Source organism: Copadichromis virginalis, linkage group LG23, assembly GCF_057382275.1.
Source record: "Copadichromis virginalis isolate Kocher_CV1m ecotype Utaka linkage group LG23, C_Virginalis_male_GT1.1, whole genome shotgun sequence".
In the NCBI taxonomy this organism is placed as follows: domain Eukaryota; kingdom Metazoa; phylum Chordata; class Actinopteri; order Cichliformes; family Cichlidae; genus Copadichromis; species Copadichromis virginalis.
Window position 1 is genome coordinate 6359082 of NC_140639.1, and position 23774 is coordinate 6382855.

At 40.4% G+C, this 23774-nt stretch overlaps 1 protein-coding gene across 4 annotated transcripts; it reads left to right on the top strand.

Moving 5' to 3' along the window:
• The first annotated feature begins 1866 nt into the window (after nt 1-1866).
• Nucleotides 1867-23020, top strand: tjp3 (tight junction protein 3). 4 transcript variants are annotated; one of them, XM_085447532.1, is made up of 30 exons: nt 1867-2082; nt 10535-10591; nt 11103-11224; nt 11326-11428; nt 11520-11868; nt 12006-12109; nt 12221-12410; nt 12664-12736; nt 12863-12960; nt 13130-13232; nt 13365-13550; nt 13714-13814; nt 14480-14564; nt 15246-15322; nt 15454-15547; nt 17064-17137; nt 17280-17352; nt 17460-17533; nt 17706-17769; nt 17854-18010; nt 18348-18456; nt 18548-18767; nt 18858-19063; nt 19161-19256; nt 19386-19465; nt 19563-19773; nt 19897-19997; nt 20885-21460; nt 22529-22587; nt 22690-23020. In XM_085447532.1, the coding sequence occupies exons 2-30, from the start codon at nt 10544-10546 to the stop codon at nt 22808-22810; spliced, it is 3954 nt and encodes a 1317-aa protein (XP_085303658.1). In that variant the 5' UTR covers nt 1867-2082; nt 10535-10543; the 3' UTR covers nt 22811-23020. The 4 variants fall into 4 exon arrangements, with proteins under 4 accessions (XP_085303658.1, XP_085303656.1, XP_085303657.1 ...); XM_085447530.1 differs by lacking the exon at nt 1867-2082 and adding an exon at nt 5960-6574; XM_085447531.1 differs by lacking the exon at nt 1867-2082 and adding an exon at nt 8417-8692.
• Nucleotides 23021-23774: the final 754 nt, after the last annotated feature.

A 23774-nucleotide genomic window follows, 5' to 3' on the forward strand; every position in this document is an offset into this window, starting at 1 on the left:
GAATAATCGGATAAATGAATCACAACACACCAGATAACAGAGCCTCTGTGTAAACGCACCTGGTATTTCTTTCTGGGGAGAAATAGAGCACACTGTCTACTTTAAGCACCTTCTAATAAAACACATTTGTTGCCACGGGGAGGGCTGGTCTTAAAATGTGCAGGCCAAGGTTGCAATAATAGACTAAACTACAACTGGGGAAAGTGTATTATTGAAATCTTGCTCTGAAAGAATTGAAGGAAACGCTTGATCATCACAGTATCCTGCAAACTCAGCCCAACAGTGGGCAGTTTAGTTTCAGTCATTCAGTGTGTTTGATCAAACTTTCAAAACGAGCAGCATTTTGTATTTGTTTTTAATTATTTATTCCTACAGCTTTCATAAAAACATTGATCATATTTTAAAAAGCAGCACCTTCTGGACTTTTCCAATGCTTCCCCTGACAAAGGTCGATATTGTAACGAGAAACAACTGAAATAGAAAATTTCTAAAGAAGAAAAACTAAACTGAAACGAGCAATCACACCCTGGAAAGCAACTGAAACTCGATGGAACTCAAAAGAAAGACTCGAAACCAAAAGTAAATTTGAATGACACATAAAGATTCAGAATCTTTTGTCAAATTTATGCTTCGTGTAAAAACAAAATCGCGTTTCGCACATCCACCAGTCAGCAGTGTTAATACTATAAACACAAAAATCACAAATGCGGTCAAATACAGGTGATTACATAAAAGATGGCTAACTGGAGCTTATGAGCAGGGGCCCAAACATCAAAAAATTTATAAAGCAAATACATATAATTCCCAACAGACACTTCCACACTAACCTATCATTAAATATCCCACAATTACCCCAGGAATCCTAACATAACAATAACACTGATCCAATGCAGCACATAGACGTCACACTATAAACCTCATATAGAGAGTTGCAAGTTTTGAAACATCTTTGCCATACAGGGTTCAAAATACTTGAGTACTTTTTAAACCTAACTAAAGAAGATACACTAAAAGGAAATAAGTGTTTGAAAAAAACTACACAAAACAGGACTTCTCAGGTTTCACAGTCGAGTAGTCCTTCATTGATACTTTTGCATCTCTGCCCAGACCGAAGAAGCCATGAGAGCGGTGAGTGGAGTCCTTTAAACTCGTGGTTCAGCTGAAGATGTAGCAGCGAGGCACCGATGATCTCTTCTCGGTTCAGTTCAGGCCTTTCCCCTGTTAGTAAGTAGGAACGCTCCCAGCTGGGCCTGTGTCCATATATTCATGGCTGGGATGGAGAAGGCCACCAGCTCCACCTGAGAGCCACAGATGGTCACTTGGAACCAGACCTCCTGAAGTCAGCTTTCTTGGTGTTATCGGTGTCTAGGGCCACACCTGGGTGTCAGCTGCTCCATCTCTTTTCAGTGAGCTTACATCTGCGGTATCTTTGGAAAACTTTATGATGTCATTAGTACTGACAGTATCAGAGCAGTCACATGTGAGTGCAGACAATGAGGTGCTCGGCACACACCCTTGCGGTGAACCAGATTGTACCTGCTGACTGCCTGTCGTTTATCTGAACACAGTTCGGCTTTATTATTCAAGTCCATGCAGTGATTTCCACGCCAACGCATTCAATATGAACTTCCCCCTTTAAGAAGCTCCAGGGGAAATACAGTTTCAGGAAGTAAACTGGTGCCCATAAAAGACATTTTATTGGTTTTCTCAGATCAACTTTAAACTTCAGATCAATTTTTTTTTTTTAAATTTTGACTTCCTGCACCCGAAAAAATTAAACCGAGATTAAGACGGTGACTAACATAATTGCGTAAAGCACACGCCCAAAGCAAACAGGGAGGTTTCACTTCCTGACAGACGCTGCCCCCGACGTGATGACGTTTTTCACCTGTACGTTGAACAGTTAACGCCACGCCTCCTGCTTACACCTGTTTTCAGGAAGATTTGTTGGAGAAACTTTTAGAAGTAGCGTTACAGCCAAGGCGGGCAGGTGAGACCTTAACGAGGACTACTGTTTATTTGGACGAAAGCGGTCTGAGAGTGAAGGAAGAAGCCTTGAAGCTACGAAGAGCACGTTTACAGGTGAGTTAGCGTCGTTTCTGTCGGTGTTTCCTTCCTCCTGCACAGGTAATCAAACCATCTCAGCTTAGCCTGTGGAGTGAAAGGTGAAGCTGAAGGATCGTATGTGACATAACTCTGAATCAAAAAAGTTTTTTTTCTGTGGTTTTTCTCAGTTTAGGTGAAGTTAGTCGGATGTTTACAGGCCTGAAAGCTTTGTCGCTGCTTGACTGCAGTCCTCACAGGCCTGTGTGACAGCTGTGGTTTTCTTCTTAGTCATTTTGTGTGTTTTTTGTTGGAGTTCCCCCACAGTTTAACGTGCTTGCCTTGATTTGTGTGCTTGTCTGTGTTGCTGTGATGCTGACTGTCAGCTGTAAACTCCACTTTCTTATTCCTCACCTTACTGGTTCGGCAACACACAAGTTTCTACCTGTCCGGAACAGGAGTTTCACACTAGTTTCGACTGCATTCCCAACCTGCTGCGTCCTCCTCTCCTCACTCTGCATATTTACACACTCATTGTTTGATTTGGGACTGACACAGTCGCTTAAGACTGCTGTTCTCGTAAGTTCCGTACTGCGCATGAGGTGCTTTTAAGATTGTGGCCCGTCCTTTCTGGATTTTTAAAAGTTAATCTAGGTTTTAAGGTTTCTGTCATCGCAGCTGTAGCTTAGTTCAGTTCAAATAAAAGGAGGAAAGGGTTTAGTCTGCTGATTTTATTCCAGTAAAATAAATACATGTGTGGCGTCCATTTTCCAGAATGTGGACGTGTACACTTAAATATATTAACCTTCAAGTAATGTAGATTTTATCAGCTAAAATAGCAGAGTGTGCTCATTTATGACCACACTATTTTTGAACAGAGAAACACCCACAGGCATCTGACAACAATGGCCGCAACATCCCTGATGCAGCATTAAAAGAGCTGCATCAGGGCTGAATATACAAATGTAAGGAAGAAGGAAACGCACTGCGTATTCGTTTTTCCCATTGAGAAAGTGGTGGTACACTATCCCAGATATATCAGATATGTGGAGTTTCTTATAGTAAAGAAGTCTCAGTCTCTCCAGATGTGATGGTGTTTGCTGTAGTATTTTCACTGCTGTAGTGTTAACTTTTTGGCAGTCATCATTCAAACAGGGTTTCACTCTTCATCAAAGAGGTGCTCACTCCAAGGATGGCTGTAAATGTGTCTGGCTCCCAGCTCTTTGAAAAATACTGGGGTACTTTGTGGTACTGCTTGAGTTTATCAGGCGTTATCTATTACCCATTTTCTAAACTTGTGCACTTGTGTGTACAAGAAACATGACATTTCTTACAAACCAAAACTTTTTTCTTTCTTACGACAGAAAATAAAATGCAAATAAAAACTAAAGGTTGGATACCAGATAAGGTGTGTAACTTTAACAACAATTATTATTATTATTATTGTTATTATTATAAAGATATTACAATATCCAACAAAGAATCGAACTAGAGGTCATATATCTCAGTTTCTTGGTTTCTCTTCTCTGGCTGCCTATAAAATCTAGAATTTGAATTCAAAATCCTCCTTATTTAAAAAATAAAAGTACTGAATGATGAGAATATCGTAATAGTATCATAACCTCTCCAGTTTACTCTCACAATGCTGACTTGCTTGGCATTCCTAGAATTTCCAAAATTAGAATTGGAGGCGGAGCCTTTAGCTTTCAGGCAAGTCTCCAGTTTGGATTCGGGAGACGGATACCTTCTCTACTTTTGTAAATGTTGCTTTTTGAGAACCTTTATCATGAGCTGACCCTGAACCATGCCTTGGTCATGCTCCTTAGGCTACATTTCTTCTCCACTCACCTCTCACTTGCCCATGTGTTTATATGCAGCTACTGCATGTTGTTACCTTTGTCTTCTCTCCCATAGGCTGTTTGTCCTCGCCTCTCGTCTTCTCCTTTTTCCCTCCCCTTTCTCTCTCAGGAGTTTTCTTCATGTTAAAGATGAATTTTTCCTTCCCGCTGTGATCAAGTGCTTGCTTATATGTTGTTGTCTGATCTTTACCTCACAATATAAAGCATCTTGAAGTGACTGCTGTGACACTTTATAATAGAAACTTAATTGAACAGTCAGGTTTTGTTTCTGGTTAAAACAAAACATAAAGTAGCATTTTATTTGTATATGTGTAATATATAAAGTGTGTTTTGTGTAAAAAGGGTTAAGATATCTAGCTCTGAAATATCTGGCATTTTTAACTTTTACAATGAGTTGGAATAACTTGCATCTTGCACTGCTGCCACTGATGTACACAGGTTTAATTTTTATATACATTTTCTTTTTATATTTCTTAGACATTTTTTATGTTAAGGTGAGAGAGAAACTGTCTTTCTCTTTGTCAGGATGACATGTACAAAAAAATCTGTGAGTCTTTGAATCTTGAATCTAATTGCTAGCAAATATCACTAAAATCAACATGTTTAAATCCTAATTATTTTTTTAAAGATGCCATATTATATAATTCCAGTTCTAAATGACTCTATATTTAAACACAGCTGGGGTCATAAGTGACGCTTCTCAGTCTCGACTTGAAGGTTAAAGAGAAAACGCCTCTTGTAGCATATCTCACTTAACGTGTGAAGTATTATGCAACATCCCATATTGTCATCTCCACCGCCGTCCAGCAGTGCAGAACTTTAGCAGTCGTGCATATAATTCCACCAGCATTGCTCACATTTCACATTTTTCCGTCTTTAACGGGAAAACTGAGGGAACTTCCTTTTTTCTTCCCAATTTTGGCTTCCATGATAAAAATCAAGCAGCACAGGCCTCTTCTTCTCTCTCTTTTTCTAAACCGCTTATTCGCCTTGAGCTTGGTTCGAGGAAACTTGCTGAAGCACTACAATGGACGTGTTCGTTAAATAATCATGACCTCAATAGTTTTTGCTGTGATGGAACAACCATCCACCATACACGTGTGACCATTTGCATCCTCATGCACAAGGGGCTGAGCATGTGTGGTATAACTCATGTTATGGCGCTGGGATAGCTGTAAAGTGTGTGTTTGCAGTACTACACACAAGACAACACAAGTAAGTCCACTGAGTGTGGAAGCCACAAAGCCCTGGCCTGTGTAATTACAGCCTCTTTGCTGATTGTGTAAACCTCTGGAGTATTTGTTCTGCAAAGCTCTATATTTTACACTAGGAGGCTTTGCTTTTCCACATTCCCCAACGAACTCGTGTACTGGAGCCTTCTTGCCTCCGTCGGTTGGTGTTTGTTAGTTTGTTTCGATGATGCACCGTTGAAGAATTTTAGTTATGAATTTTAGTTAGGCCTCTGCATTCATAGTGAAACTCAAGCACAACAAGGTGACCTGGAGTCGATAGTCAGTAGTTTGCATATTGAATAGCCAACAGGAGTGGCCTCTCTATGAAAGCAAAACAAACAGAATATCCTGCTGCCGTGCACACTGCAGTCCTCGGCGTGAATGAGTGAATATTCACCTACTATGAATGGTTTCACCTTTGCTACCTGTTTGTTTGTTTGTTTGTTTTTAGCAACCGTAGAAGTCTGTTTATTAAGATCAATTAATAATTCACACCTGGTGCTCTCGCTGACCTCATGCCGGCTATTCCACCTGGCTGAACCCAAGTTGGCATCTAACATCTGTTTTGTTTCTCAAGTTTTATAATACAGACACTGATCTGTGGATGAGGGATTTAGGAAGTAATAAGCTGTTGGATAGTGTTTTCTAGTAGCTTCACCTCCTCTTTGTCCCCCTTCCTCCTCAATGATTTGGGTACATGTCACACTGAACACTAAAAAAAAAAAGGAGGAAAAAAGGCTACAACACGCCCATGCTGTGGGGCATATGTAAATGTTAACCATGGAACAGAGATAACATCAGGCTCTCTGTTGCCATTTCCTGATCCCGAGAAACAGCCTGTGTAGGCACATCAGGACACTTACACGAAGCTGGAAGATCCATAGTGCTGCAAACACCCCGTCAATTATTAACAGGCCAGTGCTCTCATTCCTCCAATGTAACCATGGCACCGAGCAGACAGAAACTCAGCCGGTAGCCTGGGATCTGCTCCTGCCTTGTGGGGAAGTAAGACGCGCACATACCGCTGACAGCGGGAGCAAGTGGACCTGTTTGACTTTATGAGCCTGTCACGAAGGAAACTATTGGGCAGACGGATCTATGGAGCGATCTTCACATGACTTCTCCATTGGAAGCAAAGGGATGACAGTTGCTACTTTTATTTATTTTTAATTTTTAACTTCTGTTTTTCTTAGTTTTCTTTTTCTTTTTATGGCAAATTAATGTTTGTCGTGAAGAGGCTTGCAGACCTGCATCAGTGACCATGTGTGACTGAGACACAGACACAGGATTATTAACAGATTTGCAGACAGCTGGAGATCTCTGGTGTCTGTGAATGAGTGGGTCAGCACTGTTATCATTATGAAGTTGACCGAGCGACTCAAACGGCTGAAGCACTTGGGCTCTGTGCCTCCGGAGCCTCCGCCACTGCTGGTGGTGCCCGTAAGTGAATGGATAGTAGTTATTTTATTTGTAGTTCCTTTTTCTATTACAGTAACCAAGCAGCTTTACATTAACTTCAGCTTTAAGAGAACTTCACAGGTTACTTCCCCCCCCCACTCTTCCAGCGCTCTCTTAAATATCATGCTCAATTTGAACCCACAGAATTTTATTTTTATTTCTTTATTCATGTTGAACAGTTAGTTGAAAGGTTTTGTTTTACAGTTAAAGAAAGTTTAAATCGGCAGAATTTCTTCATGTCTTGTTCATCAAATGTGTCAAAGTTGTGGAAAATGTATTCTTTATTGAACACACTGACTCAGTGACAGTTCAACTTGGCAAAAAGTACGTGAGTGACTTGTAAAACCTTTGTTTATCTACGTGTGCTCCATAGCAGGCTTTTTCCACAGTTCGGTGTAAGAAGGAATTAATTTTCACATCAAAGAATCTGGGATATATTTATAGAACGGGCCTCGTTAGGTGATCTCAGTAAGGTCAAAGATTCTGAACATTAAAGCATCGTTTCTCTTCTATTTTTAATCCCTCTGTCACTGATTTCCTTGTGACACAGTTTTGTTTTGTTTTTTTGCTCCTTCACCGAGCCCACACCCGAAGGTATAAAAAGAAGGCCTGAACCCTGAGGCTCCTTCTGTTATGCTTCACAGTTTGGAGGGAAAAAAAGCTGCTCTTTATTAGGGCTTTTCTTGTAGTGGACAAACTGAAGATTGGTTCTGATGTGCTTTTATCGTTGCGCTCTCTTTCGCCTCTTTCAGAAGTACGCACCATGCTCTTGGTATGATCTTCTCAGGAAGCGTACTCCTAAGGGACCTCCTTAAATTTCTTCCTGTTTTATTGTGGACGGATTAACATGGAGACGGTTAGAAATGTAGATAGCCACCATCATATCATACGAATCTATGATTCTTCCCATACAACCCTGTGAAAGTTGCTGTGATAGAGCCATAACTGACAGAACAGACTTGTCATGTCATTGTTTATTTTTATTTATGAGGACGAGCCCTTTTTGTAACACACATTTACAATTTTGTGTCTTAATTGGAACGTCTGACCACAAGTAGCTTTTAGAGACATATTTTCCCCCTTTAACTGTTTGTATTTAGACCTTTTCTTATAATTAGTTTAAACCTCTTAAGCTCTTTTGATATTGAAACTAAGCCTAAACCTTACAGTAGTATTAATATATTTTAGTCTCAGTCGTCCACCAGCATCTAAAATAATTATTTTGTGAAAAGAGAATGGGAAGATTGTTTGTTCATGGATCCAGAGATATGACGTGTTGAAGGAGGCATGTCTAAAAGTTTGCATAAAATATGCAGAGATTTGAATTGCAAAATTCTACTGAAACAAGGTTTTTCCCACATAGAGGAATTACTTTTTTTACTGCCCCGAGAAGTGGTTTGTGAAAACAAACAAACACTTTCTTAGTTTCAGTCTAATTTATTTAACCATAATTGATATTTTAGATGAAATAATAGACTGATTTCAATTACTGTATGTGCAATAACATTAACAGTCATGTGAACACACCCTTAAAAACTCCCGACCAATCAGTGACTGTCTGTTATTTAGAGCTAAATGATATTTTTCTGCCTTGAAATGAAAAAACTTTGAGCTTTCTAGTTCTTAGCCTGAATGTTCAAAGCTATGCAAAAACGCAAGGGAGTGATTACCCTACCTGACATATTTAAGGTGCTTCCCAGTTCTCCCCAGTTCTGGTGGGTTTAAAAGGGCAGATCCACCTTAAAAGCCATGTTTATTTAAGGACACTAGAGAATGACTCTTAGAGTGGGCAAAGACTCAAAGGGGAGGAGCGCTTTCCAGGTGAGGTCTTTCAGTCTCTCTGCCTGGTGTGAGAGAAACACCCCAGCTGGTCATATTACAACCAATTTCAGCACGAGGATCTAGTTTCAGCCACCATCCATGCAGAGCTCACTGGCGGGCGAAGTAACCTGAGATTACTGGATCTGTGATTGTTTTTCTGTTGCCGGCTCCATATGGGATATAAAGAGCTGGCTGTTTGCTGAGCGCTGGAGGCAGCAGGTGTTTTGTTCAGGGTAGAAATCCCAGTAGGAAATGGAAGTCAGGTTCAAAGATCACATGGTAAGTGCAGATGAAAATAAACGAAGCATTTATGGACTTAGTTATGCTTCCCTTTAGTGTGAAAAAAGCATAACTGTTAAAGATTTACAGAAATGTAAGGACACAAGTCATTAGTGATGTGCATCAGCTCCCTTAGATTAATGTTGTTTGAAGCTGGAAAAATGATGACCTGAAGATGGAGGAGTGTCCTAAAGGAGTGCAGCTGCAGGCTTGGCAGTCTTGGATCAGGCGTTTATTAGCAGATAACAAATCACTGTCGGCTGTCGTTTGTTTTTGTAAATAATCAATTTTCTTTTGGAATATGGACGATGCTCATATTTACATCTCATCTCTCTCTGATCTATAACGATGCGATCTTTTATCTGCAGTTTCACATGCATCTCATTGCTCCGACATCGTGACCTACATCCAAAGTTAAATTTTAACTGGTTGTAAAGTCAGTGAGCTGTAAATGAGCTCTGAGAGCGTAGACCTTCCCGGCAGCTCAGTGTCCTTCTACATTGAGTTGTTTTGTATACTTTGTTGCTGATGTGATTTCCATAAAGGCATATACTCCAACTACTCATCAAGCCTATTCACGGACTCCTCAAAAAAGTTGCTTTGTTTGAAAACTGGCACACTTAAGTGACCTTTCTGTGTCGCTTGCAGCTTTGAATCTATAAATGCAACAAATCTACTGCTGATTTTAAAAAAGAAAAAAAAAACGTAACTACTTCAGCTGCTGTTTCAGTCTACCTTATCATCAAATCAGAAAAAGTCATGACCAGCTTTTGTTTGAATACTAATGTCAGTACTTGTATTTTGTTTTTTTTAACCTTCTCCAGTTTATGATTAACCAAGTCAAACAAGAGGCCTGCTGTTCCCAGGTTAGACATTGTACACCTGCGAGTTTAAGGTTTTCCTGGTGATCATTTGTGAGATTTTATTCTTGTAGTTGTTTTTTTTGTGTAACCTAATTTGAAAAACTAAACAGTCAGAGTCAGCAAATTGAGGTTGTATAATTAGGTTATGTGTTTGGGTGTGACTGGACGTTGGGTGCTCGGCTGATGTTGCTGTACTTTAAGCACTAATGGGCCTTGTACTTGTTGTGTGCCCTGTTCAGTGTTTAAACAAACTCCAAGTCTAAGCAACACTACACCACTGTGTGTCTGACTTGAGTATCAGGCTTTACTCGTTCTGGCTGTAGCTTAGCAAGCGTCTTCCTCGGTGTATGAAATATAGTCCATGGCCAGGCTGCAGTGTTGGCTTGTTTTTAAAAAAAAAAAAGCAAATCACATTGGGCATGTTGCCATGTTCCTGTAAGTCAAAGGTCGTCTTTTTTTCACTGATAAATCCCCCCCAGAAGAATCTAATAGTTCCTTGTCACCAGTTGCTCTACAGTTTCGTTCGTCCCCAGGTACTCGGCCAAACAGCCATGTCTACTTGTTCCTTATCTCAGATGCCAGGATGGAAAGCTCTTATTTGAAACAATAAGCTAAATATTGTAACTTGATAATGTCAGCATGGACTGTGTTAAAGGATCCCATTGCATTTTGCTCGATTCTTATATATATATTAAAATTTTTCCAGTTGTTGGTTGTAGTCTGTGGCGTAAAGGTGGTTAAAAACATGCACACACATACCAGGTAGCCCCTCCTCCATACTGGTCAGGCAGGATTGCGACAGGTGAGAGCATGTTGAGATCAGGTTCACGTATTGGCACATTCTGTCTTCCACTCAGGCTCAGCTGTCCTCTCTGTAAGGACCTGGACTATATGTTGATTATGAGTTAATTAATCATGATTTATTATTGTCAATTGCTATAAAAAAAGATTATTTTTCTTATTGTATTTTCCCCCCCAGAAACCAGGCATGGAGGAGATAACAATATGGGAGCAACATACAATAACACTAAACAAAGTAAGTGATTTTTTTGTTTGTTTGTTTGTTTGTTTGTTTGTTTGTTTGTTGTTGTTGTTGTTTTTTAATTGAATAATTGAGATGTATATGTGAGGTGTTATGGTGAAACTGCTAGCGTGTTTTACTTTTCCAGTTGTTTAATCAACATGAAATAATGAGTAGGCTAAATTAAGTTTAACATGGAGATTCTAGTGTGTGGCTAAACAAATACACATGTGGAAAGTGTGTTTCGTTGTGGTTTCTGAGGGACTGTGTTCAAGTCCTCTTAGTTTCACAGCACAGGCTCCGTCAGGAATTCAGTGACACACCCTGCTGCACCCCACGGCACCAGCCAGCTCTTCGCTGTCCTGCCTCATTGCTGGCGACACTGGAATGTGTTCTTTCCTCCTCCTATCTCTCTACTGTATCTCCCACTCATGCTCATCCACCCACCTACTTCCCTGCACTCTTTACTGTCCATCATTTTCTCTCGGTCTCATTTTTTTTTTTTTTTGTTCTTTCTAAATGGCAGGATTCCAAACTAGGATTTGGTTTTGCAATATCAGGAGGCAGGGACAAGCCGCAGCCCGATGGGGACACGTCAATTCTGGTGTCAGATGTGCTGCCAAATGGACCAGCCATGGGACGACTGTTGTAAGTTGGAGGCCTTTTGCTTTTAATGTGTGTAGAGACCTCTTTAAGATTTGACTGTTGAATGAACACCTGGCTGCCTGTGTATACTTGTACTTCTGCAGCACCAAAGACCAAATTGTCATGGTCAATGGCGAACCTATGGACAACGTCCATTCTAACTACACCATTCAGACCCTGAAGTCTTGCGGCAAGACTGCAAACATAGTAAGTGTGCACCGAGCCTTTAATTAATTTGTGCCAAGTGGCTTCCAATCTTGGGTTTCTTTCTGATGGGCGTCTTCTGCATCTTTCCCAGACAGTGAAACGTCCTCGTAAGATCCAGATCCCAGCAACCTCATCCACCAGACCCACTCGGGCAGCCTCGCACTCAAACTTGCTGGATGCGGACCCTCCGAGACGGCAACGACGCCACTCTGATGGGAGTGACAACATGGACTCCAGCCACTACCGTGACGATGACCGCTATCGTGCTGATGACCGTTATCGCACCAACGACCGTTACACACGCCGAAGCCCCACGCCCGAACGCAACGGGCTTGCAAACGCGGCGCCGTTGATTTCATCAGGGTACAAGAGGCTGCCGCTCAAAAATGTTTCAGAAAAACCCATCAGAACTACTTTGATTAAAAAGAAAACCACAGATGGTAAGATTTCAGGAATGAGAGCGAAGGGAAACCTTTTTTGTTTGTGAAGAAGCGAAGCTTTTTAGACAAAAATAATCTGCTCAGCTCATCTTTTTTAAAGTGCTTATTTCAGTATTTCTGGCTTTATTTTTCTGCAGAGTATGGACTGAAACTGGGCAGTCAGATCTTTATCAAGCACATGACAGAAACTGGCCTAGCTGCAAGGGAAGGCACCCTGCAGGAGGGCGACCTCATTCTCAAGGTAATATTTCACTTGTCTTGGAGTATTTTTAAGCTACAACTATTCTACAGGACTGGAAGATTTCATTATTAATCTTCAATTTGTCTTAATCAAATTTGTATCTGTGAGCAGATCAATGGCATGACAACAGAGAACCTATCCCTGCTGGAGACCAAGCACCTGGTGGAGAAGAGTAGAGGCAAACTGACCATGACGGTCCTCAGGGATGACCGTAGATTCCTGGTCAGCATCCCAGAGGTGGAGGACAGCCCCCAGAACAGCGATTATGAACGTCGCAAAGACAGCAGCTCAGAGCTGGATGGTAAGGGAATCAAACACAGGGGAAAAGGTGGAGAAATCAAAACGGTGAAGCAGCTTCTACTTATTTCATGGGTGAAATCAAAGTGCTGTAAAGTCGGTCTAATCCTGTAATGTCCCTCATGTTTGCTACAGTCAAATCCCTTTAAATGTAGAACTTTTTTGGGCTACAGGCTCAGATTAATTAATTCAATCTTGCAAACACCCCCTGTATAACTTGAAAAGTTAATACATTTTCTGTTTCTGTCTCCCATCAGAAATTTCAGACATTGATGAGGACGTTCCAGCCCACAGGACACGTCCAAGCGCCAAGGAGAGGCGGACACGCAGGTACAGACTTTACCCTGTCACCCCGCCTAGTAAAAATTAAGTCCACCGATGTAATGCACAAAAAACGTAAATCCTTTATTGGATTTGATCTAAAAGCACTGAAGAAATCTTTTATTTCTCACACAGAACAAAAGCTGAACCTCCACTGCCAAAGTCTCGGGATCAATCGCCTGTGCGCTCCACCTTATCCCGGCCACCTGTAAAAGCCTACGCTCCTCGCAGAGGTCAGTCCTGCAGAGAATTACTTTATTTTATTTTACTTATTTTTTTTTTTTGTGCAGAAGCACAAAGATGCTTGTACTCAAACCAGCACTGATTTGCTGGTTTTCTTCGAAAAAAAATATTTACATGTCCTATAATTAGTTTTCTAACTGTTGATTATTGTTTATTCAGCTCCGTCTGAATCTGAGTCCGACCACAGTGCATCTCCTCCTCCTCCTCCTCCAGTCAGGAGAGAGAGGGACAGGGACAGCCTGGACCAAAACAACAAATACAAGTCAGTTCACACGGATGATATCATTAAAATGACCTAGGTTTATTTTATTAAAGTATATATACATATGTTACTACATATTAAATGCAGTTAAAACTGTATGAGACATTATTTTTGCTTTTACTCTTTGAGCAGATCTCTGTCAGGAGTCTCCACCCTCCCCAACCCCAAATCCTCTCCTGTTGCTCACAACTGGACTGCACCCGTCTCCGCCTCCTCCACTTCCTCACGCCCTCGCAGGCCGGTGTCGGAGTCCGACTCTGACCCTGAAGGTTCCCCACCCCCACGCAGAGATGGCCCTCGTCTGGACAGTAGATACAAGTACGGACATTTCTTTATCCAGTTCCAGGAATAAACAACAAAAGCACCAAGATCACTTGCACAGAAATATTCAAAAACAGAAGCCATAATTTGCACCAGCATCATCAGTTATTTTGGTAAACAATTATTCATTCATGCCCCCAACCCTTTCTTGTCTCTGCAGAGTTCTGCCTGATCGTTACGCAGGCCGGGTATCTTCCCCCATCGTTGTTCGCCAAGATCCACCAAGGAGGGTCAACTCACCTGTGAGAGGCCCGCCTCCAGGTCTGCACAAAAACACGCAAACAATCCAGTCTCCTTGTGATGTACACGTCCCGGACTTTGTCTCACACCTCCTTGGAAATATTTACTAAGGCCAGAGCAGAATATGAAAGATGCACATGAAAACATAAGATGGCTTGTAAGTGAATGAATGTAGAAGAGATAAAGTAAGTAAGAGTAAAAGAGAATTAATCCAGCAGTGCACGTATGAATGCATGTAACACTGCAGAGGCTGAGGGATGATTATTGCAATACACTTAAAATATAGAAGGAAATGATGGCTAAAAAATAATATTCATGTAAATATTTTTGAAAGCATTATTTATAAGTGAGTAGATCAAAGCATAAAGGTGGAAAACATTATGTATAACTCTTCATTCAATCGTCTCATTGAGATCAAAACATTTTCCAAGAAAGGAGAGACGACAGATGCAATAATCATGAATAATGTTGGGTAATAAAGAAACTGTAGTATCTGAAAACAGTTGTTATTCCACACATGAGCATTAAAGATACTGGATTTTGAATTGTGGAGATTTGAGGCATCTCGGGAACGTAAACACACAATGGAAATGCTGCAGATTAATCAGAAGTAAATATGTTGTTTACTGTTTATATTAAAAAAATATTAATAAAATTAATCTATAAACGCTTTTCTTTCTCCTCAGATTCTGACTCCGAGTCGGATGGCTTCTCTGAGCCTCCTCAGAGGCGTAGCACCACATACAGTCAGGACTCTCTCAGCAGATACAGGTACACATGAATCCCCCACACCTACCTGAAACCCAACAAGATCTCACGGACCGGAAACTGAGCAGACTCTGTGGCTCTCTGGTTGTTAAACTTAGTTAATCATACATATTTTTATTTTTAATGTTAAACTACCTAACCTTTGCTCTTTGAGTTGTTTAAATTTGATTTTCATTTTGTGCTTTGTCTCATTTTGAAATTTCTTTTTATTTTGTCTGATTTTCTGTTTTTGACTGTGTACAGAATCTGTGCTTTAATTTTGTTGACCAATAAAATAAAACTGAACATGTCCTCTCCTATATGTGGCTGAAGTGTTGATTAAATATAGGACACTCGTTGCAGCAACAATCATATCGTAGAATAATTCCCTAAGACTCAAATCAAAGTCTTTCAAAGTTTTGCGTAGTGTGCATGTGTTATACAGCATGTTTGAATCTCACAGTGAGCATCACAATCAAGTAGCTAATAGCTAAACTTAATAGGGTGGTTAATTTCAATCAGTCACAAAGCAGTTTACCGCCAAAGAGAGAGCTTCCCTCAAACAGAATAAGGTGAATATTCAATATTTTAGTCTCATCCTCTCATCAATAATCGTCTATTAGCCGCTGGTCCCCCTCGCCAAACGTAACTGAGATTTGTTGTCTTCCTCCTCCCTCACTCCCACCTCCCTCTCTTCTCTTCCAGGGTCCTGCCAGAAGTTTCCCTGCAGCCAGAGGTGGAACCACCAAAATGGAGCACTGCCAGCAATCCACCACAGAAAGGTGTGTGTGTGTGTTTTGTAGTGAGCAGTGGGAGTTCATATTTGGTGCCTGGAATCTAAAAGGACGCATGAGTCATCTAACAAATAATAAAACTTTCCATAAAGACAGTCTTGACTTATTGATCTCCACAGCGAATTCGGACTCTGAATCAGAGGCCAGTTATGCGCCAGTCCCCAAGAGGGAATCCACCGGCAGTAAAAACTCAGCAGCCAGAAATAGATACAGGTGAGAGACGCCTTCCACTTTGACTGTCTCATCAAACGCATTGAGTCGTGCTTCATGCTTCAACACCTATTTTTTTTTTTTTTTTTTTTTTATATCCACCTTCTTTTGATTATAATGGAACTTAATGCATTTTGCCCCGTTTTGCTCAACATGGCAAAAGATACACTTGAAAAACTTCCCAGAAATCATCATCTGGTTACTCACAAAAAAGGAAAAAGAAGATCAGATCAGTTTCATATAGGAACTGATTTTTCTCTAAGGGAGCTACACCCACTGACCACATCACTGTGTCAGAAGGAAGCACACATGATGAGGGGATCGTGCTTTAATGTCACATTAATGTCACTTCCTTTGGTACCTACAGCTTCCCTTGTTGTTCAGAAGGAAAATGGTTCCTACATGAAACCACTCAGTTTAATAAACTGCTTCTAAAAATAAACACTGCAGCCGACTCTTTCCAAATTAATATTATTTTATTTTGTTTGTCAGTTTTGTTTATTTACTATCCTAATATAAAACCTCACACATGTCTGAGTATGAACTCCTACGTGATCAGGAATTTAAGCAACCAAACTCGACACACAGGTATGTCTTAGGCCCCTGAAGCTTATCTGTACCAGATATTTCTTGATGTTGCTAAGCAACCACATATCAACAGAAACATTGTTAGCATTGATGCACCTCTGACACCTTTGTGAAACCACAACATTTTAATATAATATTTATATTCACAAAAGTTGAATATGATGATTAACGCCGCTAAAGTTTTGAGCTTTCTATTTGTATTTTTTGTTTTTTTTAAGCAGTCTTGAGCACTTCTCTAGTCTTTCTGAAGAGTTTTCAGTCCAGTCCTTGTACCTGTCCATTTTCAGAGGAAGGTTTTGATTTGTTAAGCCACTTAACACTGACCTATGAAGCATCCAGAACTAGTGCAATGCAAAGAACCAATTTTCAATCATATTTTAACTTTTTTTTTTTTTTGCCTTATTTACTGTATTTCCATGTATGTTTGCACATTTCAGTAAATTACCTCAAGCATTTTCCATTTTCCAAGAAAAATGTCATGAAATAAGAGTTGATACGAGACTTTTGCACAGTACTTGTTTTATTTATTGCACTTTTAGCACAGGCTAGAAATAATTTAAAGCTGCAACTGTAGAAAGAGAAAGTGAAAATATGAGAAATGCAAGTTACAGCTTCACTGTGAACTGTGGGAAATCACACTGAGAGGATGTCCGACAGGTTTTTATGCTTACCACAAACACAACTGTTGCCTGATAGTAACGTGCTTTGTGCACACGGGGGCTCATTACATGACTTCCTGCAGTGATTGCATCACATAATATTCAAACTGCCGACTTAGAAAACCACACGAGATTTCGATATGGTTTTCTAACTAACATGCACTAACTTGACCGTCAATTTATGGCTTTTGCATTTCTCATTGTATGTTTAGGGAACATTTAACAAGATGACGGCTGAAATTTAATTCAGTTTTCCCCCATTCTTCTCTCAGAGTGCCTACTTCAGTGCCTGTAAAGCAGGAGCCTCCTCATCGAGCCCCATCGCCCGCTAGACCGCCTCCAGATGGTCAGCTGATTACTTTTTTGCTTCATCTTCAACCTCTCTTTCTCTCTGTTTTAGATAAAAGCATTAGAGCACCACAACCAAAGAAAATCCTCACAAACTGAAGTCTCCCTGCTTAAAGTTTTCATTTTTTTTTTAAAACCAGATTCCTCTGAGTCAGATGAGCTTTCACATCTTAGGAGGTCTGGCAGCTCTGAGCGGGGGAACAGTCAGCGCAGGTACATCAGGAATTAATTCATTAAAATCAGATTAAAATATGGCAGCCCGAAATGTGTTTTCTCTTAAATAACCAATATTACTGATTTCTGTTTTCTCCACCTCAAAGTGCTCCTCGTGCTGCAAATGGAAACGGCACCATCAGGTCTGGGATTTCAGTCAAGAACAACCCGCCCATCTACTGTAAGGCTCAGGATGTGTAGCATGATTATCATAAGTTTTCAATCTGTGGGTTGAAATAAACAAACCTTTTTTGGGCATCAAGATATTTTTGTGCTTTTCTTCTATTTTATTTTTTTGACATCTTATGAGTTGACATCTTTTAGGCGTCTAACAATATCTGCATTTCTTCCAGCCAAACCTGAAGAAGAGCCCCTCTATTCCCTGCCTCCAGATTCATACCCATCATCTATTCCAGGGTGAGTGCCGCATTTGCTTAAAGCGTTGCCCCGTGTCTTAGCGTCATAGTAACAGTAATCTGATTCCTTCGGTTTCCCCTTTAGGTACAGCTCAGATGTGAAGACAGTGTCATTTATAAAGGAGAGCAGTTTGGGTCTTAGACTCGTGGGAGGCAACGACGTTGGGATCTTTGTAGGTGGAGTCCAGCCACACAGCCCTGCGTATGAACACGGGATGAAGGAGGGAGACCAGATCATGCAGGTGACCTTTGTTTGCACACCTTATATGGACGTGGTTATGGCGGCATAGATTAACAGCGTCTTGTCCAGTTTAGAAAAACTCTTTAGCTTAAATGAGATGTTTATGCTCATTTGCATTTCTTTATTAGTTTTTTTTTTTTTTTGACCGTTGTTGTTGTATTAGTAGTATCCATGTCATATGTACCGAGTAAAAATGACCACTGTCCAAAAACCTTATGCTCCTAGCTGTACATTTACATTGTTATTTGACACCTGTCCATTTTTAAAAAAATTTTTTTTAAATATGACAGAAAAAGACCAGAGTCCAAGTTCATCCCTGTTCTTCTTCTTTTTTTCAGGTTAATAAAGTTGATTTTGGCCATTTCACACGAGAAGAAGCTGCCAACTTCCTCCTTGAGCTCAGGACAGGAGAACGGGTGGAAATCTCCACGCAGCATAAGATGGACAGTAAGTGAAGAGCAAAACCTTAATATGACACAGAGATTACTTCTGTTGAGTTGTGTCACAAGTCACAAAATCTTATTTCGTCTATCTTCAGTTTACAAAAAGATCCTCAAGTCCAACCTGGGAGACAACTTCTACATCCGCACACATTTTGACCATGACCCCGATAACCCCATTGGTCTGGGCTTCACCAGAGGAGAGGTGTTCAGAGTGGTGGACACAATGCATCGTGGAAAGATAGGCAGCTGGTTGGCTATCCGCATGGGGAATGACCTGCACGAGATGGACAAGGGCACTATCCCAAATCAGATCAAGTAAGGAGAAAGGAGACGATAAGCAGATGAAGATCTCTTTGCTTCCACGAGGACTGTTTCAGTTTTTGCATCTGCCATCTTTTCCTGCAGGGCAGAGAAGATGGCTAACATCGAGAAGGCACAGCGGGCGACCGGAGAGAGGCAGGCAACCGGACCGAGAGCCGAATTCTGGAAACTACGGGGGCTCAGAGGGAATAAGAAGAACGAGAAGAACATGCGACGGAGTCGCGAAGACCTGCTGCAGCTCACCATTCAGGGCAAATTCCCAGCTTATGAGAGAGTCCTGCTCAGAGAAGGTTGGCATTTATTTATTTTTTAATCATACCCTCACAGAGATACTTTGTTTCATGCATAAAGGTCCAGGTTTAACAACGTTTACTGGTTTTTCTCCAGCTAATTTCAAGCGGCCCATTGTTATTCTGGGACCTCTTAATGACATTGCCATGGAGAAGCTGGCACGAGAGATGCCTGATGATTATGAAGTGGCAGGTTGGTTTGTTTTGGGCTGTTTTGATACCCCTTTTTTATTCTTGAGTATTATTTCCCTCCTTTTTCACTTATTCTCCTCATCTTCTATTTTATTTAAAATATTTTGGGTGTGTTGTTATATTTCTACAGAGATGGTTCCTCGCAGTGGAAGTGCAGATGGCGGCTCCACAGTTATTAAATTGGACACTGTGAGGAGAATAGCAGAGAAGGTGAGCAGTAACATTAAAGTTATGTTTACAGTCCTGTTTTCTGTGTCTGTTTGGTATTTCCTCTTTGATTTTTTTTTTTTTTCCTCTCTCTTCCCAGGATAAGCACCCTCTGCTGGATATCACTCCCACTGCAGTGGAAAGGCTCAACTACATCCAGTACCACCCGATGGTTTTGTTCTTAGACCCTCACAACCGCAAGGATGTCAAGACCATGAGGCAGAGGTACAGCCCCAAATCCAGCAAGAGCTCCAGACGCCTTTACTCACAGGCCATCAAAATGAGAAAACACTGCAGCCACCTTTTCTCGGGTAATTTTAACACTTTAAGCTTTTTCCAGTACATCTATGAGGAAATAATTTTTTCTCTGTCTGCTGGTACAAGTTTAAAATGTTTACTTCTTTTGATTTATTTTTTTGTTTTTCCCCCTTCAGCTCGAGTGGACCTGGATCCCAGTTCCCACTCTTGGTATGAAAGTCTAAAGAATAAGATTCGCCACGAGCAGACCAAACCCGTCTGGGTGTCTGAAGTCACGGTACAACACACAGCTTCTCTTCACACACACATCTGTACACTAAAGCGATTATGAGATATTATTTTATATACAGATCGATGTGGTGTTTTGTTTTTTGTTCTTAATTTATTGCTTTAGTTCTTATAACAATCTAATGAGCGCACCGACTCTCATGATGTAGTTTTACATCTTTCTGTTTATTAATCCAAGTGCTGTGTGGCTCAAATGATCCATAAACCTGATTATTAGTTAATTGACACGAATATTAAGCCACAAGAAAAAGAGTAGTTTGAACTACAGTTCGTTATTGACCAAAAACTGAGCCAACGTGAAATTCTAGAAATCTGCAAAAAGAAAAACAAAAATTGCACCTGTAGTTAAAAACAAAGCTTATGATGATGAGTTTGTGATGCTGGTGTGATTGAACCAGCTTTAAAAATTCTCAGCTACATAAACAAATATAGTGCAACACAAATGAAGCATAGCACTCTGCGTGGTCCCAAAAATTGTAAATAAAAGATGGACAGGCCATCTTTGCTGGGGTACACTAGCTGCAAAAAGACATGCAGTTCTATGGAAGTCTGTGAGAAAATGACCCTCTGGCTTCTCTGATTGCCAACCTGTGTAAACGCTTTCCTGATGAGTTTATGGTCTAGAGTTTTACGTCTTTTTCTGAAGTTCACTTCTTACTTTATGGTTTCGTTAGTCAAAAATGAGAATAAAGCAGATTATGGTATCATATGAGCATGCAGCACCCACAGTTTCTCCCCTCTCTTTAATACAGAGTTGCACATAGTGGTGATATATTTTACAAAGCAAACTGTTTTAATATTTTTTCCATTGATTATGTATTGTACAGTTAGTTAAACACTAATAACTAAAGCTGTTTGATTTCTCTGTCTGCACAGTTGGAGAGTGGTGGAGAACAAGATTTGGATGCTTTGGACCAGAACCAGACTGACTACCTCAGTGCTGCTAGTGACCTGGAGGACACTGATGGAGAGGGCTTCACAGACGACGCCTACACTGACAACGAGGAACTCGAGGAGGCTTACCCTGGTCAGAATACAGCCAAGGTCCCAGGGGGCTCCAGGGTAGCTGGAGCTGCTTTAGCTCGATCATCCGAGCCAGCGTTTGAACACCACAGCCCCTCTATAGAACCCGAGGAAAGCGATGACGCGTACGGAGTCAGAGAAGTCCCGCCAATAATGCACGTACCTGAACCCAGGTCACCTCGTCATGCGAATTACAGCCCGCCGCAGAGCGATGCCGAGGAGGAAGATCCCTCTCATCGCAGTTTTACAGACTCAGATTTCAGCGCTCTTGATGTAGCTTCACACGCCGCTCCGTCTGAAGGACCGCCAGATTTTAGAGCCCCCGACCCCACAAGCCAGTACTCAGTGGACGAGCCTTCATACACAGAGGAGGAGCCGGAGAGCTTCCAACACGCCAGCCTGTCTGCTATCGAAGACAGATTAGAGCAGGTTTGTGCCCTCATTAAAACAGTTACTGGATACCAGTTCTTTTTTTCTTTTTTTTTATCCTTTTACTTAAAACCAGATGTGTTTCAGTCCTTCACTTAACAACAAACAGTTTTGATAACAAAAGATGAATTCAATTTTTGAAACAGTAAAACAAAATGAAGTATTACTTCTAGCTTTTACTCGAGTTTTAACTTGAATTTAAAATGAGGGGCATTTAAGGACGTCGACTAAGACTAAACAGATTTAGTTTAAAAAAACAACAACAAACAAACATCATCCAGAGTGCCAATGTTTTATTTTGTTTTGGATTTTTTGTTCCTAAGAATGTGTCTTGGGATTTATTAAACTGTGCAATGTATATTAATACATCTGAGTAATACAGTATTCAGACAAGTTCAGAGGATAAAAGGAAATAATAATAATACAGGCCTGGTCAGATGCTGTGGTGAATGGTGAATTTCCAGAGCTGAGCATTTGTTTCCTTTAAACAATCTGTAATCGATTACAAAATTCCCTCAGGTTTTCTTAATTGAAGGTGTTGCATCCTTTAAAAAACCCCAAAAAACGCAAGGTTCATTGGTTTCCTTGTTTGTCTACTTCTCGTTTAAAAGAACGTGACTATATTTAGTTGACACAAACGACTCAAAGTTCTGGAGGTGTTTTCAAGGAGAAAGTTATGAAAATTTGTAGTCTGTTTTATTTCCAACTTTTTAAATGCAAAGCTCCTAAATTAAATTCACATTAACCTTTTTAAGAAATTTTTCTTCCCCCCCCCCCCTCATTTTTGGAACCTTATCATAAATTCTTCCTGGCTATGGAGGCGGTGCCGAATTAGCACACATATAACAACCTCATTTTAAATTCAGTATAAAGATTATAGTAAGTGTGGTTTCTGTTTTTCAAGAGGTTTACAGCCTGTTTATCATCATGAATACAGAGACTAGGACAAATCCTCAGTGTATTAACTGGTTCGGAAAGGCTTATGTGGATTTTAAAATCCATCTCTTAAAATAGTCTCTTAAGACTAAATAATTGTGAGAAGTCACTGTTTTATATCCTCTGTTACAGGCTCGCTCGGGAGAGGAAGAGCCCAGAGATGAGCAAAAGAAAGCCCCACAATTCATCGTGTAAGTCTTCTTGAGCCGTCTGCGGGTTTATGGGGTTCATGGAGTAACGCCAGACTGAGGCTGTGCGCTGATTTTTGACCCATCCGTTCTTCTCCCGTACAGGCTCGCACATCACCACCAAGCAGTCCAGTTCAGACGCACACAGATCCAGGGCAGCGACAGCTCTGAGGATGAATTTGACGATGCGGACGATATGGAATGGGGTCCCGCAACTGAGCTTTAGATGCCGAGAGGACTGATGCGGCTTTTCCTTGTGATCTACAAAGGACGTGGAAATGATTTCATTCCCGCACTGAACTCTGTTATCTTGGATGGTATTGTCATAGTGTTTTTAAATTCATGTAAAGGGAGCCTCGTTCAGGTGTCACTGTAGCCTTTAATGACAACTGCAAGTTTTAAAGTCACCAAAAATCCTCTCAGAAGAATGTTGAGATCAAGGTGCCTGATTTGTTGTTGTTTTTTTTTTCAGTGTTTTTTGTATTTATAAAAAACAAAACTCTGTGAAACGAATCAATTTCAAATATATGTTTTGTAAGAAATCATATGAAATATGCATCATTTTAGGAATAGCAAGGACATTTATACTTTAGATTTTTCTACATTAAACTGTTTGTTCTTCTGATTTTAAAATGGGTTTGTTTGATGATGCAGGACAACGAAAAAACATACTTGATCAGCTTCATTTTACCAAGCTGTCACTAAAATCACTCATATTAACATAAGTGAAACTGTGAATATTACATGTGTTACTATGGACATTCACTGGATAGTAAAAGTAAAAGACTGGCACACTATTTAAGTTACCACTGACTGTCAGAGGCGTCAAAGGACCCGGATTCACTTTGTTGTTGTTGCTTTTTTTTTTTTTTTTTTTTTTTTTTTTTTTTTTTTTTTTTAAATATATAATAAATTTAAAAAAAAATCTATTTGGTAATATTAGCATCTAAAAATTAAAACTGAGATATTTTCTCCCAAATCTTCAATCTTTGGCATTCCTTTTTTAGTAACCTTTAATATAGTGGTGTTTACTGTAAACGAAGGATTGTACCAGGAAGTGCATCCAGCACAAAACATGCAGAGCTACCCGCTGATTTGACTTCTTAAATAAATAAAGGTTCTGTGGTTAGGGGTCCATATTGTTATTGAAACGGTTTTAATTGCCTTTAATGTACAAACACATGAATGTG